The sequence below is a fragment of the Lepisma saccharinum genome, unplaced genomic scaffold, assembly GCF_977018435.1.
Source record: "Lepisma saccharinum unplaced genomic scaffold, izLepSacc3.1 HAP1_SCAFFOLD_200, whole genome shotgun sequence".
NCBI lineage: Eukaryota > Metazoa > Arthropoda > Insecta > Zygentoma > Lepismatidae > Lepisma > Lepisma saccharinum.
Window position 1 is genome coordinate 31,496 of NW_028142990.1, and position 13,152 is coordinate 44,647.

Here is a 13,152-nt window from a genome sequence, read left to right on the forward strand (position 1 = left end):
CATTACACAAGTACTGGTCACTTACGTTACACAAGTACTGGTCACTTACATTACACAAGTACTGGTCACTTACATTACACAAGTACTGGTCACTTACATTACACAAGTTCAGCTTACTGTTACTAGATATTAGTTGCTTGCAGTAAGCTGCTATTTTTTTTCAGCACTCAGTCACAGCCTACTAAGAGATAATAAATTTTTAGCTAAATATTTTCATAGCTATTATCAGGACAAAAACTTATCTCTTTTTTGGTCACTTACGTTACAAGCTAGTCTACCTACAAAAACCTGCTTCCAATAAATATTATATTTAGCAAATTAGCCATCAATTAACTTGGTAAAGCCTAAATACTAAATATCGTTATGTATTCAAATGAAAAAAAATAACCTAATAAAAGAAATTCTCTTAGAAACCAGCAGTCACTTTACAGGGAAGTTCTCTTAGCTGCCATCTGGAAAGTAGGGAATGCTGGGCAATTTTACGCTGTTTCCAAACAACTATAGAAAGTATACTATTTACCCATACAGATAACATTTGACTAGATGTATTTTCAAAAATTGTTTATTTTGTCCCCTTTTTGTATGGAATTACACATTAGATAAATTTATGTCAACCTCTGCGGCAGAGTGGTTAGCACAGACTCGACTGATTGATTGAATTGGTGTTTTAAGTCCACTTTATGCACATTAAGGCTAATTGGGACTGGACCTTCAGTTTAATGCGAGATCTGGACCACTATGTGCTCCACTGGGAATCAAACCTGGGACCCCTTGATTACAAGGTGACGATGCTACCACTATGCTATCGGGGGAGGGCTCTGGACTTGAATCCTGACCTAAGACCTAGGCATCCTGTTCTTTGCAAGTGTCCCTTCAATTTCATCATATCATCAGTTACCCTCATCTTTGCAATTATCCAAATGTGGCAGAAAATCATAGTAAATTAAAGCAAATCAAACCAAACCAGATAAAATTGATGAAGAGATTCACAAATAAACATCCATGCCTAGGTAAGGACCTCGTGTTGAGATCCTGTGACTGAGATGGCACTTCTTGTGGTAGAGGTCAACACTCATAAAGGGCCACAATGCATCACAAGCAAATATTTTGTCTGTTTCCACAGACATGCAATACCATAGTTGAGAAACTGAATATGTAAAGGTCAGGTGAAAGAAAAGTAAAAAAATTCCTATTATTTAATAATCCATCTAACATTTATAGTTTTTTTTTAAAAAAATAAAGATTATTCAAGTGCGGGATCCCTAAAGAAAAGCACAGATTAATATGAAAAATGATGCTTCAGTAGTTTATTTTAAGATGTTTTTGCTATTTTTTGACCTGTGTGAATAGCAGGGAGTTTCCTCTTCCCCATGCCTTTAACAGATACATTAACTTTACAAGCTGATATTAATTTACTATTCCACTGCTGCAACACATCCTCAAATTCCGTTAACATGTCAACACTCATACACAAGTTGGTCAATTCAATAGCTTTCTCCAGTTTTTCTTGCACGTGTATCTGTTTTTTCACCACTTCATTTGAAACTGTGAACTCTTCCACACCGCCAGAAGTCAATTCACATTGAGGTGTCAAACCCACTGCATCGAACTCATTGCCATCTTCATTGTCTTTCGCTACGTTGTTTTCTGTAGCAAAAGCTTCAGTTTCAACATCTACCATCAGAAAAACACTCTCCCTGTAACTTTCCGGTAGCTGTTCAAAAGGCCAGCCCGACACAAACAGGAACACGACACAGAAGTGTTGACAAGGATACATCCAGATCGCAAAGTCACTGCATGTACACTTCACTGGGTCGAAGGTGACGATGCACGGATCCTCGTTGCCAACTTCACTTTCAACACAGAACACTCCATCGGAGACATGAGACACTTTCCCCATGAAAGATTCTGCAACTGATATCCTCTCCAGCATATGCTTAATGAAGTGATAAGGACGATTCGCTAAGAACGGAGGCACAGTTGCATAGTCCACTCTAAACTCCGAACCCAACCGTCCATTCAGAGTGGCATACTGACGGAGCGACTCTGGTACGAACTGCTCAACAATGACCGTCAAGACTTCGCTCACAGATTTGTCGAGATGGTCGTGCAAAAATGAATGTGTCAAAAGATGATTTTGTGCATCGATACCATTGTTCATTTTGACATAAAAAAGATAATCTGGGTGGCAAAATGCATCGATCCATCGCCAAGCGATTCGCAGCCATCGATTTCGGAAATGATCATGGACCTTTTTGTTGCTCTTCCAACTTGAGTCATCGTACAGCCTGTCAAGGTTGGCTTGAAATTCTTCTTCGCTGGAAGAAAGGGCTATGCACTGCCAAAGGTATCTCAATTCCTCGCTGGTAGATTCCAGAATACCAATCTTCTCCAACCACTCTTGCCAAGCTTTTTCTCTGTGGAACGCTCCTATGTGCACCCGGCACCCCTGAAACACAGATTCAACAGCTGTTATTTCCGAGCTCGAGCGCTGAGTCATAAAGTACCTTGGTTCCCACTGAGGATTCCACGTGGAGAATATCGTCAGTGCCTCCACTATGCTATCCTTAGATTTGCTCTCTAATGCGAAGCTACCAACCACGCAGTAGTCAACATTAGTTTTCACAGTAATGAAGTATAACTGTATGGCTGGTGTTGATATGGAGTCAAGGAAACAGATGTGATCACCGTAACGAGACAACACTTGTTGCTGCCATATTGTCTGGTGACAGAAGAGAAACGTACACCTCCCCTCATCTTTAACTGGGTTAGAGTAGGGACGGAACAAGACAAAATCATCAGGAGATGTGGATTTCCATTTCTTGATTGCCATCCGAACTGCAGTCTGATCGATTTTGTTTCTATTCTTTCTGCCAAGAAACCCATATATGTGCCTGTAGATTGTGTCCGTTGCCGGGTAGAAGCACGTGTTGGTTAATTCCGGCTTCGTCTCGCTGTTGGCAAACATATTTTCAACCACTAGTTCCAAATGGTACCGAATTACATCAGCAGAACGTACATTCTTCTCGACAAGACTATGTATTTCACTCACTAGCTTTGGGTGCAATCTCGCTCCTTGCTCTGCTATGCTGGTCGGGTGTGAATGCTCTTCTGGTTTTGATAACCAAATGTAAAATCTTGGGAAACTCAACAAATCCTTAGTCTTCAGATCTTCTTTGAATTCCTTAACAACCTGTGGAGAATCAAGTAAAAATAGTCAGGACATTTTCATATACAACTTCTCAAAATTAGAAATGTGAATGAAAAATTCTAGAAAACTGTCAACCTTGAAGGGTCAAAATTTTACGTGTGGGAAGATCAATGTGCTGTACATTGTTTAAAAGGAGAACACCTTTAGATTGCAAATATACAATACACGTGCTTCTAAATTCTAAAATTTGTTTCTAAAAAATTAAGTACTATTCCACCAAATGTGATTCAGAAAATTCAGATTCATAGGTTGCCAATTTGGTCAGATTGTTTACCTTGATTTTTTTTTTTTTTTTTTTTGCAAGATGAAAGACTACTACTTCAATATTTCCTGGATTATATTATTTTCATTGTATGTTCATGAATCACATTCAAAGAAATAAAATAGGAAAATAAAATGCTTCTAAAGTGTCACTCTGTTACCTCTGGAATTGCTCAAATATTACAGATGTATTTGGTTGATGCATAAGTTCTTTTCACCATGGCAAAAGTCTTTCACTTCATAATCATTTGAGATGAACAAAAGAAAAATTAATCAGTATTGTATTTTCCTTCATTGTGTGTTACTGTCTACCAGCGCTGGGATAATTTTTTGATTCGACGCATGAGGAAATCAGCTGATTTAGGTTCAAAGACGTCGTCAAGCCAAGTTTGAAGAGCATTTTTGTTACCAAACGAGTTTCCTTGAAGATTGGTGCTGAAATCTGAAAAGGTGGAAATCGGAGGGTGCAAGATCGAGGAAGTAAGAAGAATGTGGAATAACAAAGCTCTTCGATAGCAACTTTTGTCATGTTAGCAGAGTGAGTGTATTATCGTGTTGTAGCAGCACTTGATGCAGCGTTCCTGGCCTACTCACTGATTTGTGTTGTTTTCCCTTAAAGCTTGCGGTATTCTGAACCTTACCAGTGGAATGCAAATGTCACACGATGATTGAAATGTCACATTTGCTAATTCTCGACTTGACTGACGTGGATCATCGTTGATTAAATAGTTTAAACGGCCTTAATTAAAGCCCAATGGTCTTCCTGAACATGGAGAGTCACTAAAGCCAAAATTGATTGCTCTCTTGGAAATGACAAAAACATTTTCTTTCCCTGCTTTGAGCTTTACTCTTGGCATTCTCCCTGTACAAAGCACAAATGTTTTTAGCTGCATCCGCTGCATTTAATCCTCTGTTAAACCCAGACAGAAGAATATGTTGGAAGTATTCGCTTTTTTCCACTTGATACTTATTGTTCTTTAGCCCACAAATAACAGTCTTCCTTCAAACCTGCAAAAGTCTATGCGTATTCACAAGCATAACAATGCCACTCCAATTGATGAACGTAAAAACAATAAACAAACTCCTAACACCGCAGTGTTGCCATGCCACACACAAATGCTACAAGCTTATGCATCAACCAAAAGACTAATAAAAAGACTAATAATGGATTTGTAGCCTAATATTAGTGGTGGGAAAACTACGTTACAAAAACCTGAATTTTCATCATGTGGGTATGATGGAACCAAAAACTTTTGATGATGATAATCATTGCAAAGACAAGCTCTTTCTCTACAAAAAATAAAATATTTGGTTGTTTTATTCCTTCTAATGAAAATTTTATGTTTTTTGGAAATTGCCTATAATTTCAAGGTCAATCTGTACCAAATGGTCTAGCACTGGTTGCTCGACCATTTTTAAAATTTTTCATTTGTTTGTAACCCCTGTACAAGGGTAGTTCAAAACAGGCATTATTTTTCTAAAACTGGACTTAGTTTGAAAATGGCGGTTATTTTTGTTTCATGACTTGCAGCATTTTTTGCCTATGCAGACAGTTGCGATAATTATGATACCTCAGCTAAGAAAAATTATAGAAACCTGGGGTAAAAATCATTGTTTTCAGTACATTTCAGGCTACATTTTATGTTCTGTATCTTTTTTCACCTCATCTAATGCAAATGGCTGAAATTTTTGGGTCAAAACTGACTGATATTCAATTTTGAAGGGAAATCAATGTATAGGATATTTTTTAGTAGGTAAGCAATGAAATATCAGAGCTATTCTATTTTTTTTAGAGGATACATGTACATCCAAAGTTTCAGCAGAAAATATTTGACACACAGCCGTACATACCTTATATTTGATAATAGCTACTAATGGGCTTACTAGCCATTCGTATATTGCAATTAATTAATACGTACAATAATTGTAAATGCATGATAGTTCATTGAAAGTAAATTATTATAATTGTAACTAATAACGTAAATTAGTCTGTTTTTGAGAAACTTCCCCCTGTTGTAACTTTGTTATCATGTAATATCAATCTCAAAATTTTTTACAGGTACCTCTTTGTGCAGTAAATATCAAATTTTATTCGAGTCCCAACCAGATATTGGTTTGATTTCAGTTTTAAGTCAACTTTACACACGGTAGGCTAATCGAGACTGGACCTACAGTTGGGATTCGAACCAGTATGTGCCTCCACTGGGTATTGCACCCGGGACCCCTTGATTACAAAATGTCGACGTAACCACTATGCCATCGGGAAGACCTTTCCAACCAGACATATATTTGGGACCCAAATTTTGAGAAAAATGAGCATTTTCAAAGAGCTTTAACTCAATGCGGAAACCAGTAACAGAGCTCAAATATTTTCTGCTGAAACTTTGGATGTACATGTTTCCTCTAAAAAAAATTATAGCTCTGATATTTCATTGCTTAGCTACTAAAAAAAATATATCCTATACACTGACTTCCCTGCAAAATAGAATATCAGTCAGTTTTGACCCTAAATTTCAACAATTTGCATTAGATGTGGTGAAAAAAGATACGGAACATAAAATGTAGCCCGAAATGTACTGAAAACAATGTTTTTTACCCCAGATTTCTATAAATTTTCTTAGCTGAGTTATCATAATTATCGCAACTGTCTGCATAGACCAAAAATGCTGCAAGTCATGAAACAAAAATGGCCGCCATTTTCAAACTAAGTCTAGTTTTAGAAAAATAATGCCCGTTTTGAACTACCGAAACAAAAATGGCCACCATTTTCAAACTAAGTCTAGTTTTAGAAAAATAATGCCTGTTTTGAACTACCCTTGTACAGGGGTTACGATGACAAACAAATGAAAAATTTTAAAAATGGTCGAGCAACCACTGCTGCTGGACCATTTGGTACGGATTGACCCTGAAATTTTAGGCAATTTCCAAAAAACAAAATTTTTGTTAGGAAGAATAAAAAAAAAAAAATTCTGTACAGAAAGAGCATGTCTTTGCAATGATTTTCAACATCAAAAGCTTTTGGTTCCATCATACCCACATGATGAAAATTCAGATTTTCGTAACCTAGTTTTTCCACCACAAGAATTAGGCTACAAATCCATTATTAGTCTTTTTATAGGCATTTGTAAACTTTTTTGAGTGCTGATGTATTTTTTTCTGAAATCCTCATTATTTCATTGAAATTTGTGCAAAATTTCAGAGAGATATGATGATTGGATAAGGAGAAAATAAATAAAATATAAGCAAAGGTATTCTTGTGTCGAGGGTCTCAAGAGTGACAGACAACACTGATTTGATGACATTTCAAAGTGCTGTAAAATGAAAACAGTTTGAGATAGAGTGAAAGAAATTTAGGGGGTTTCTTTCAACCATAAAGGAAGGGTGTATACCAAATTTCATCGAAATTGGAGTTGGTGGGTGTCATGACCTCGTTGAAATGGTGTGGAATGACCCTAATGTAACATGTACTCACTTTGTTTAAAGCAAATTGTTAGTGTGAAGAAAGAGATTGTAGTGCCAATCATTTTTGAACGACTCAAGTACAAGAAGGAGCAAATGTACAGTCAGTCACAGAGATAACAGTATTTGTAATTGTTGATCACAATTTTCATTCTTTCTTCTTTGTTATGTATTTGATTTTAGGGAGTGCAATTGCATTGTAGTGGATCAGACACTGTCCTTTACTTATTTGTGCTTTCAGTCTCAATATTTGAAACTCACATTTCAGAAAACAAAATAAATAAATAAAGATGTTGATGGGCAAGTTGCCTATTATTTGATTTTTGTGGGCTAATTGCAATGATGAGGATGAGTGATGATGATGAAGGGACAACTGGGATTCAAACCCAGGACCCCTTGCATCATAGGCCCATGGAGGTCGGAAATTTGCCTTCTATTATATATGACAATGGCTGAACATTGTACCATAAGCATGGATTCATGAAAGTTATACCTGTGCTTGTAAAACTGGCAAGTACCAGTGACATGCCCAAGGGAGGTTGGTGGGCGTCATACAGTTTTAAACTAAGTGCTTCAACTTATTTTAGCTTGGTACGACATGCTTCTCCTCCTTGTTGTGCACTTAAACCTAGCTTACCCATGCTGTACAAGGAATTTACTTACCTGAGAGAGACTCAGAAGTCCATTTTTTATCATTAAAAATCAAGATATCATTTGGTTTTTGAATCACTTTTTCCTTTGTTTATATAGGTGCAGTTATATAATAATTAAATAAATTACCATCATGAACAAAAAATAAGAACCAATTGTTACACGAATGTCACACACATATGTATTATTATTCGCTAAACTTGCAGCATGATATCTCAAATAACTGGCCTGCATATTAACATCAACTTTGAATTGTTTTTGGTTTGATACGTGATTTTTACTATTTGAGACATGCTGATTTAAAAAATAATAACAGTTTTCTTCCATCACGTAAGATTTTTTTACAAATTGGTGGGGAAAATTTATAAATGTGAACTGACATTATGTAATATATGACCCATTATCAGATTTTTTTAAGAAAAAAAAAGAGCTTACTAAACTAAATATTAATATTTATTTTCATATGCAAACACAAAATAAACCTTTAAAAACACTAGAAGTGTGTAGTCAAATGCAAGAAAAAAAAAATTATCATTTGATTCATGTTTCTAGTTCTTTTTCATGCGCTTCATTCTGTAAGCTTTGGTAAGTTTCTTGTGCTCTTCATCTAACGTTTCTCTATTTAATGTCCAACAGTAATCTGCTATCATATTTACACTCCAACGTCCCTGGTATCTTTGTTCCATCTCTTTCATATCTTGGTGGAACCTTTCTCCTTGTTCCTTACTCACTTGTCCTAGGTTTTCTGGAAAGTAATCAAGGTGCAAATGTAAAAAGTACAATTTCAGGTTCATGTTACAACAGACGGTATGACATTTTTCCAACATATTTTTAATAATTTATTCATAGTCTAAGCTCTTTTTGTTTCCCAGAAAATTTTCTACCACACTCCTAAATGCTATCGAAGCTTCTTTCTCAGCTTGAGTCATTGTTGCTTCGAAGGCTCCATCCTTTATTAGCTTTCTGATTTGGGGTCCTACAAAAACACCTTCCTTTATCTTCCCAAATGTTAGCGATGGGAATTTATTGCAAATAAATTTGAAAAATTGTCCCTCCTTGTCAAGTGCCTTTACAAACTGTTTCCTTAACCCTAATTTAATGTGAAGAGGGGAAAGTATAACCTTTACGTGATTTAATAAACTTTTGTATGATCCTGGATTTCACGACTGACGTAGCGGTCACAGTCTTCTTACCCAATTTTCATTTCTTGCTCTACTGTCCCACTCACACATAAAACATGGCATTTTTGTATATCCAGATTGTTATCCAAGTATGATGTCCAAAACCTTCAGATCACCACACACTACCCATCCATGCTCCAAACATTCAATTTTAACCAGAATCATTTTCAAATTTTCGTACGTTTCTTTTAGTGAAACAGAATGTGTAATAGGAACGGACGGAATCTTATTTCAATTGTGCAACAAAACACATTTCAAACTTGTTTTCGACGAGTCGATGAACAGTCTTCAATCAGTTGACACGTAAGGAAAACTTAACTTGTTCATTAAACCAGATAGGTACAACAATACACAAGGGATTCTTCCTCGAAAAAGTAGGACACAAACTGTTTTTCTCTATGTCTGTACCAGGCAAACGTTGTGCCAGAGGCCAGAAGGTTCTTTTCCTGCAGCCTAGAACGAAGTAATTAGACAGACTCCTTAGTTAGCCTCAAAGCTCGAACTAAATAATTTAGTTCACCTTGTGTGAAATGTTTTGGGTCACAAGAGCCTCTCGGGAGTTCATAAATGTCATCTTCCTTTTCACTTACATCTATGTTGTCATTTTCTGAAATAGAATCACTAGCAACACAGGTCTGATAGCTGACTGAATCTTTGGATAAAATATTTGCTTCTTACTTTTAGCACTATGTCCTATAACTTTACACGAACAGAAGTAGCAATCGTTACTATGATTTTTAGGTTCTCTATACCATGGGAACTCCAAAAGGCATAGCTTCCAATTTCTTCTTAGTCCAGTTTCAGAGATATTCCACACAGGAGCGGCATACTTTATGTGGAGCCCATGATTTATCTTTTGAAGTGATAATTGAGTTGATGTTTTAAGTCAACTTTATGCACAGTATGCTAATCGGGACTGGACCTACAGTTTAAAGTGGAATCCGAACCACTATGTGCCTCCACCGGGTATCGAACCCAGGACTACTTGATTACAAGGCGACGACGCTACCACTGCACCATCAGGGAGGCCCCCATGATTTATCTTGATCACCAAGTTTGATATGAAAGTATGCGTAATAAGCTTTCTTTACAAAATCTGTAATGTTCTGTCTTTGTCTTTTAGAAACAAATTCACCACAAATGTAGCAAAACACGTCTGGACTGTTACAATACCCAGGAAATGCCATGTTGTTCGTTATATGGCATTACGGGCTTTCATGAACGAAAACGGGTAATGAAAGTTTTATAAATTAACTACAATAACATCGTTCGCTGGAGCGTTGTTATTATGACAATTAACTTTAAGCATCAAGTAACAGGAAATTTGAAACATTTAAACAAGTTATATAATACTGCTTTTAGCAGATAAATTTGTGAAAGATTTTTTTAAACTATCTTCAGGGTCGTGTAAAAATTGCTGTCAATGTAAGCCTAGACATCTAGCGACCAACGTCTGAACTTCAGAAAAACGTAGCTTAGAGTACCTAGGTTCATAAATATTGAATTGTTAGAAAATCTTACGTGATAAGGGAAACCACTGTCATTTTCAGAATCAGCGAGTTCAAATACATATAAAACACCCACAATTTGAAAAACAATTTTACCCATGCAGACCAGTGATGAGTATAAATGTTTTTTGTTTATATACATGCATTTAAATAGTTTTTATAATAATTATCAACAAATTGTACACAGTTATGGGTATGAGTGTCATGTTGGAACAAATCCAAAGGAGGGAGTGGGGGACTGATAGGCCCATCACATCAGCTCCTATGTGCATTACCTTTATGATTTTTATGAACAAAAGTAACATTGGGAAGACCTTAAGGAACAATGTAATTTCATTTTCAATTTTTTATAAAAATATTCACAGGTGGAAAAAAAAAGAGGTAGTGGGCCTAGCAGCCCCTATCACCAACGCAGTCCTCCCTCAGGTAAACTATGGTTAAAACATTTACTAATTTCTACGTCGAGACAATACTGTATATTTCTACCTTAAGTTTCAATTTATTCCGCTCATACTCTTCTGCTGTTATTGTGTACTCTGGGAACACCCTTACACGTTTTACAACCATTTTTGCTTTGCATCCAATCCGTTTGCTTGCCTTAGATCTTCTTCCCTGTTTTTCCCCGGTTGCTTCTGCCTGAAACAAAAAAAAACAAAAACACTTTTGTATGGATCTGTGTTAATGGTAGCAAAATATTATAATAATATTGATAAACATATTTATTCATTTCTGTGTTCATATGCAGCACCCCCACTTCCTTTGCCAAACCACACTCATTGATCTTCCACATTGTCTAGGAATTTTGTACTAACTCCTCACCTCATTTTATAATCCTTTAACTAAAATATAAATGCTAAATCCCCTAATTGGCTAATAACACTTGTAACATTTCATTACAAACAATAATTTAACAGAACAATGACAGTTTTACCCTAAAATGTAATTTTATTCGAAGAAAATTAATTTGCTTTATTTTACTTTACTTCTTGTGCCACTTTTGGCTAATTTGCGAAGATGGGGATGAGTGATGATATGATAAAATTGATGAATGGACACTCACAATCATCCATGCCCATGCTGGTATTTGAACCCCGGGCGTCGTAGTGCGATGTGCTAACCACTCTGCCATGTGGCCGGCAGTTCGAAGATAAGGATGAGTGATGATGATGAAATTGATGAAAGGACACTCACAAAGAACATCCATGCCATACCAGGATTCTAACCCAGGATATCGGGCACTGCAGCAGGGTATTCTAACCACTCCGCCATGGTTAAGCCGGGCTTAAGCCCTTTGAGTTTGAATGGCAATCAAATAAATAAACTTTACTCAACATTGTTGAAAATGAATACGAACATTTATCTAAAAAATATAATGTGTGGCAGCATTTACGGTGGTAAATGAAAAGGCAATGACGATGATGCTGGCAACAGTGTCCTTATACCGTGCATGAATTGATATTTGCATCAGACTATGCTTCACTTGTTGTGTGTTGTAACTCTGTGCAGTAAGGGTGCCCACATGGAACAATGCAATGCAGCATACTTGTGCTTTCATAAAGGCATACTTTGACTCAAGAGTAATATACTTTGTAAAGAAAAAATACCATCACTTCATTATTTTTAGTTTTCAGCATTTCACTCCTACATTCTCAGTTGTTTTATTGACTACATTCAACTTGATGATTCATTTCATTAACTGTTAAATACTATACTATATCTGTTCAATATACAGAGTGTTAATTTTAACTTGACATATGAAAATAGCGGGAGTGATATGCATGTGAGGAAAATTTGGTCCAAACAAACCATGATCCTTGTCGGGGGGGGGGGGGAGTTAATGGCATACAAATGAGCCCCCGCACAGGGCCCCCTGGGGGCAGGGGGGGCACGTTGTGTTTTTCAAATAGGAACCCCCGAATTTTGTTTCATTTTGGGATTCGCAGAGTCAAAATAAATAATAATTATTGAAACACGTAAATGTCGTGCATGGAAAAACAGTAACAGGACCCCACGAAAATACAAAGAATGGCATGTGCAGAGGTAAATTTCATTGCTGTCGATGGTGTCATTGAAGAGTGGAAGAAGTACCAAAAGAAGAGTGCGGAGGGGATAGGGGGAGGGGGCAGCATGCAACGAACAAAGTGGAAATACATCTGCTGGATTAATGCAGATGCCAAGGATATGAGGGAAACAAAATAACGAACTGTGCCTGTGCCAGAAAAGTGAAGGGGTAGGGGATGTAAATCATGTTTCCAGAACTCACGCGAAGAGTATGTATTGATATGTCAAGTTAAAATTAACACCCTGTATATTATTTAAGCCACAGTTAAGTATACGAATAAAAACAATTTTCCAAGTACATAGACTGATCAAGGGTTTTATGTATCATGAAATGCCAATTTGTAATTATAGTATGTAAATACACAGACTAGTATCAAGTGTGGAGACCCCTGGTCTTCCTAAGTGCTTTCAACCTTCAACGCATGGTACGAGCGACATTTTGACAATAAGCGATGTTAATTTCATGAAACAAAACCTGTTCAATTGCTTCCATGAGATGGTGTTTGTAGGTCTGGTTACCTAGTCTTTTGCACATAAAAGCCCTCTAAGTTCTCTATGGGGTTCATGTCTGGAGAGTTGGGTGGCCACAAATGTCTAAATATTGGTATCACAAAACCAGTTATTCACAAGCTGTGCACAGTGACAGGGTGCAATATAATCTAAATAAATAAGGTAATCCAAATTCTTCCCACAAAAATGCTCTTGTACAGATATTCATCCTGCCAATGCCTTTTGCAGAAAAGCACACCCATTTCATAACGCTGCCACAAAACTTTTAAGTTTCTGAAATGTAAGATTTTGAAGTTCTCCTCCGTTCCAC

General features: G+C 36.7%; 1 protein-coding gene across 1 annotated transcript in view; it reads right to left on the reverse strand.

Annotated features, from left to right (window-relative positions):
• Positions 1-1,312: 1,312 nt before the first annotated feature.
• Positions 1,313-13,152, reverse strand: part of LOC145982504 (uncharacterized) — a 29,991-nt gene continuing 18,151 nt past the window's right edge. Inside the window, exons 3-4 of the mRNA XM_083115963.1 lie at positions 10,758-10,907; positions 1,313-3,193 (exon numbers count right to left, since the gene is read on the reverse strand). Coding sequence (XP_082972089.1) covers positions 1,313-3,193; positions 10,758-10,907 — 2,031 coding nt within the window. The remainder of the gene's footprint in view (positions 3,194-10,757; positions 10,908-13,152) is intronic.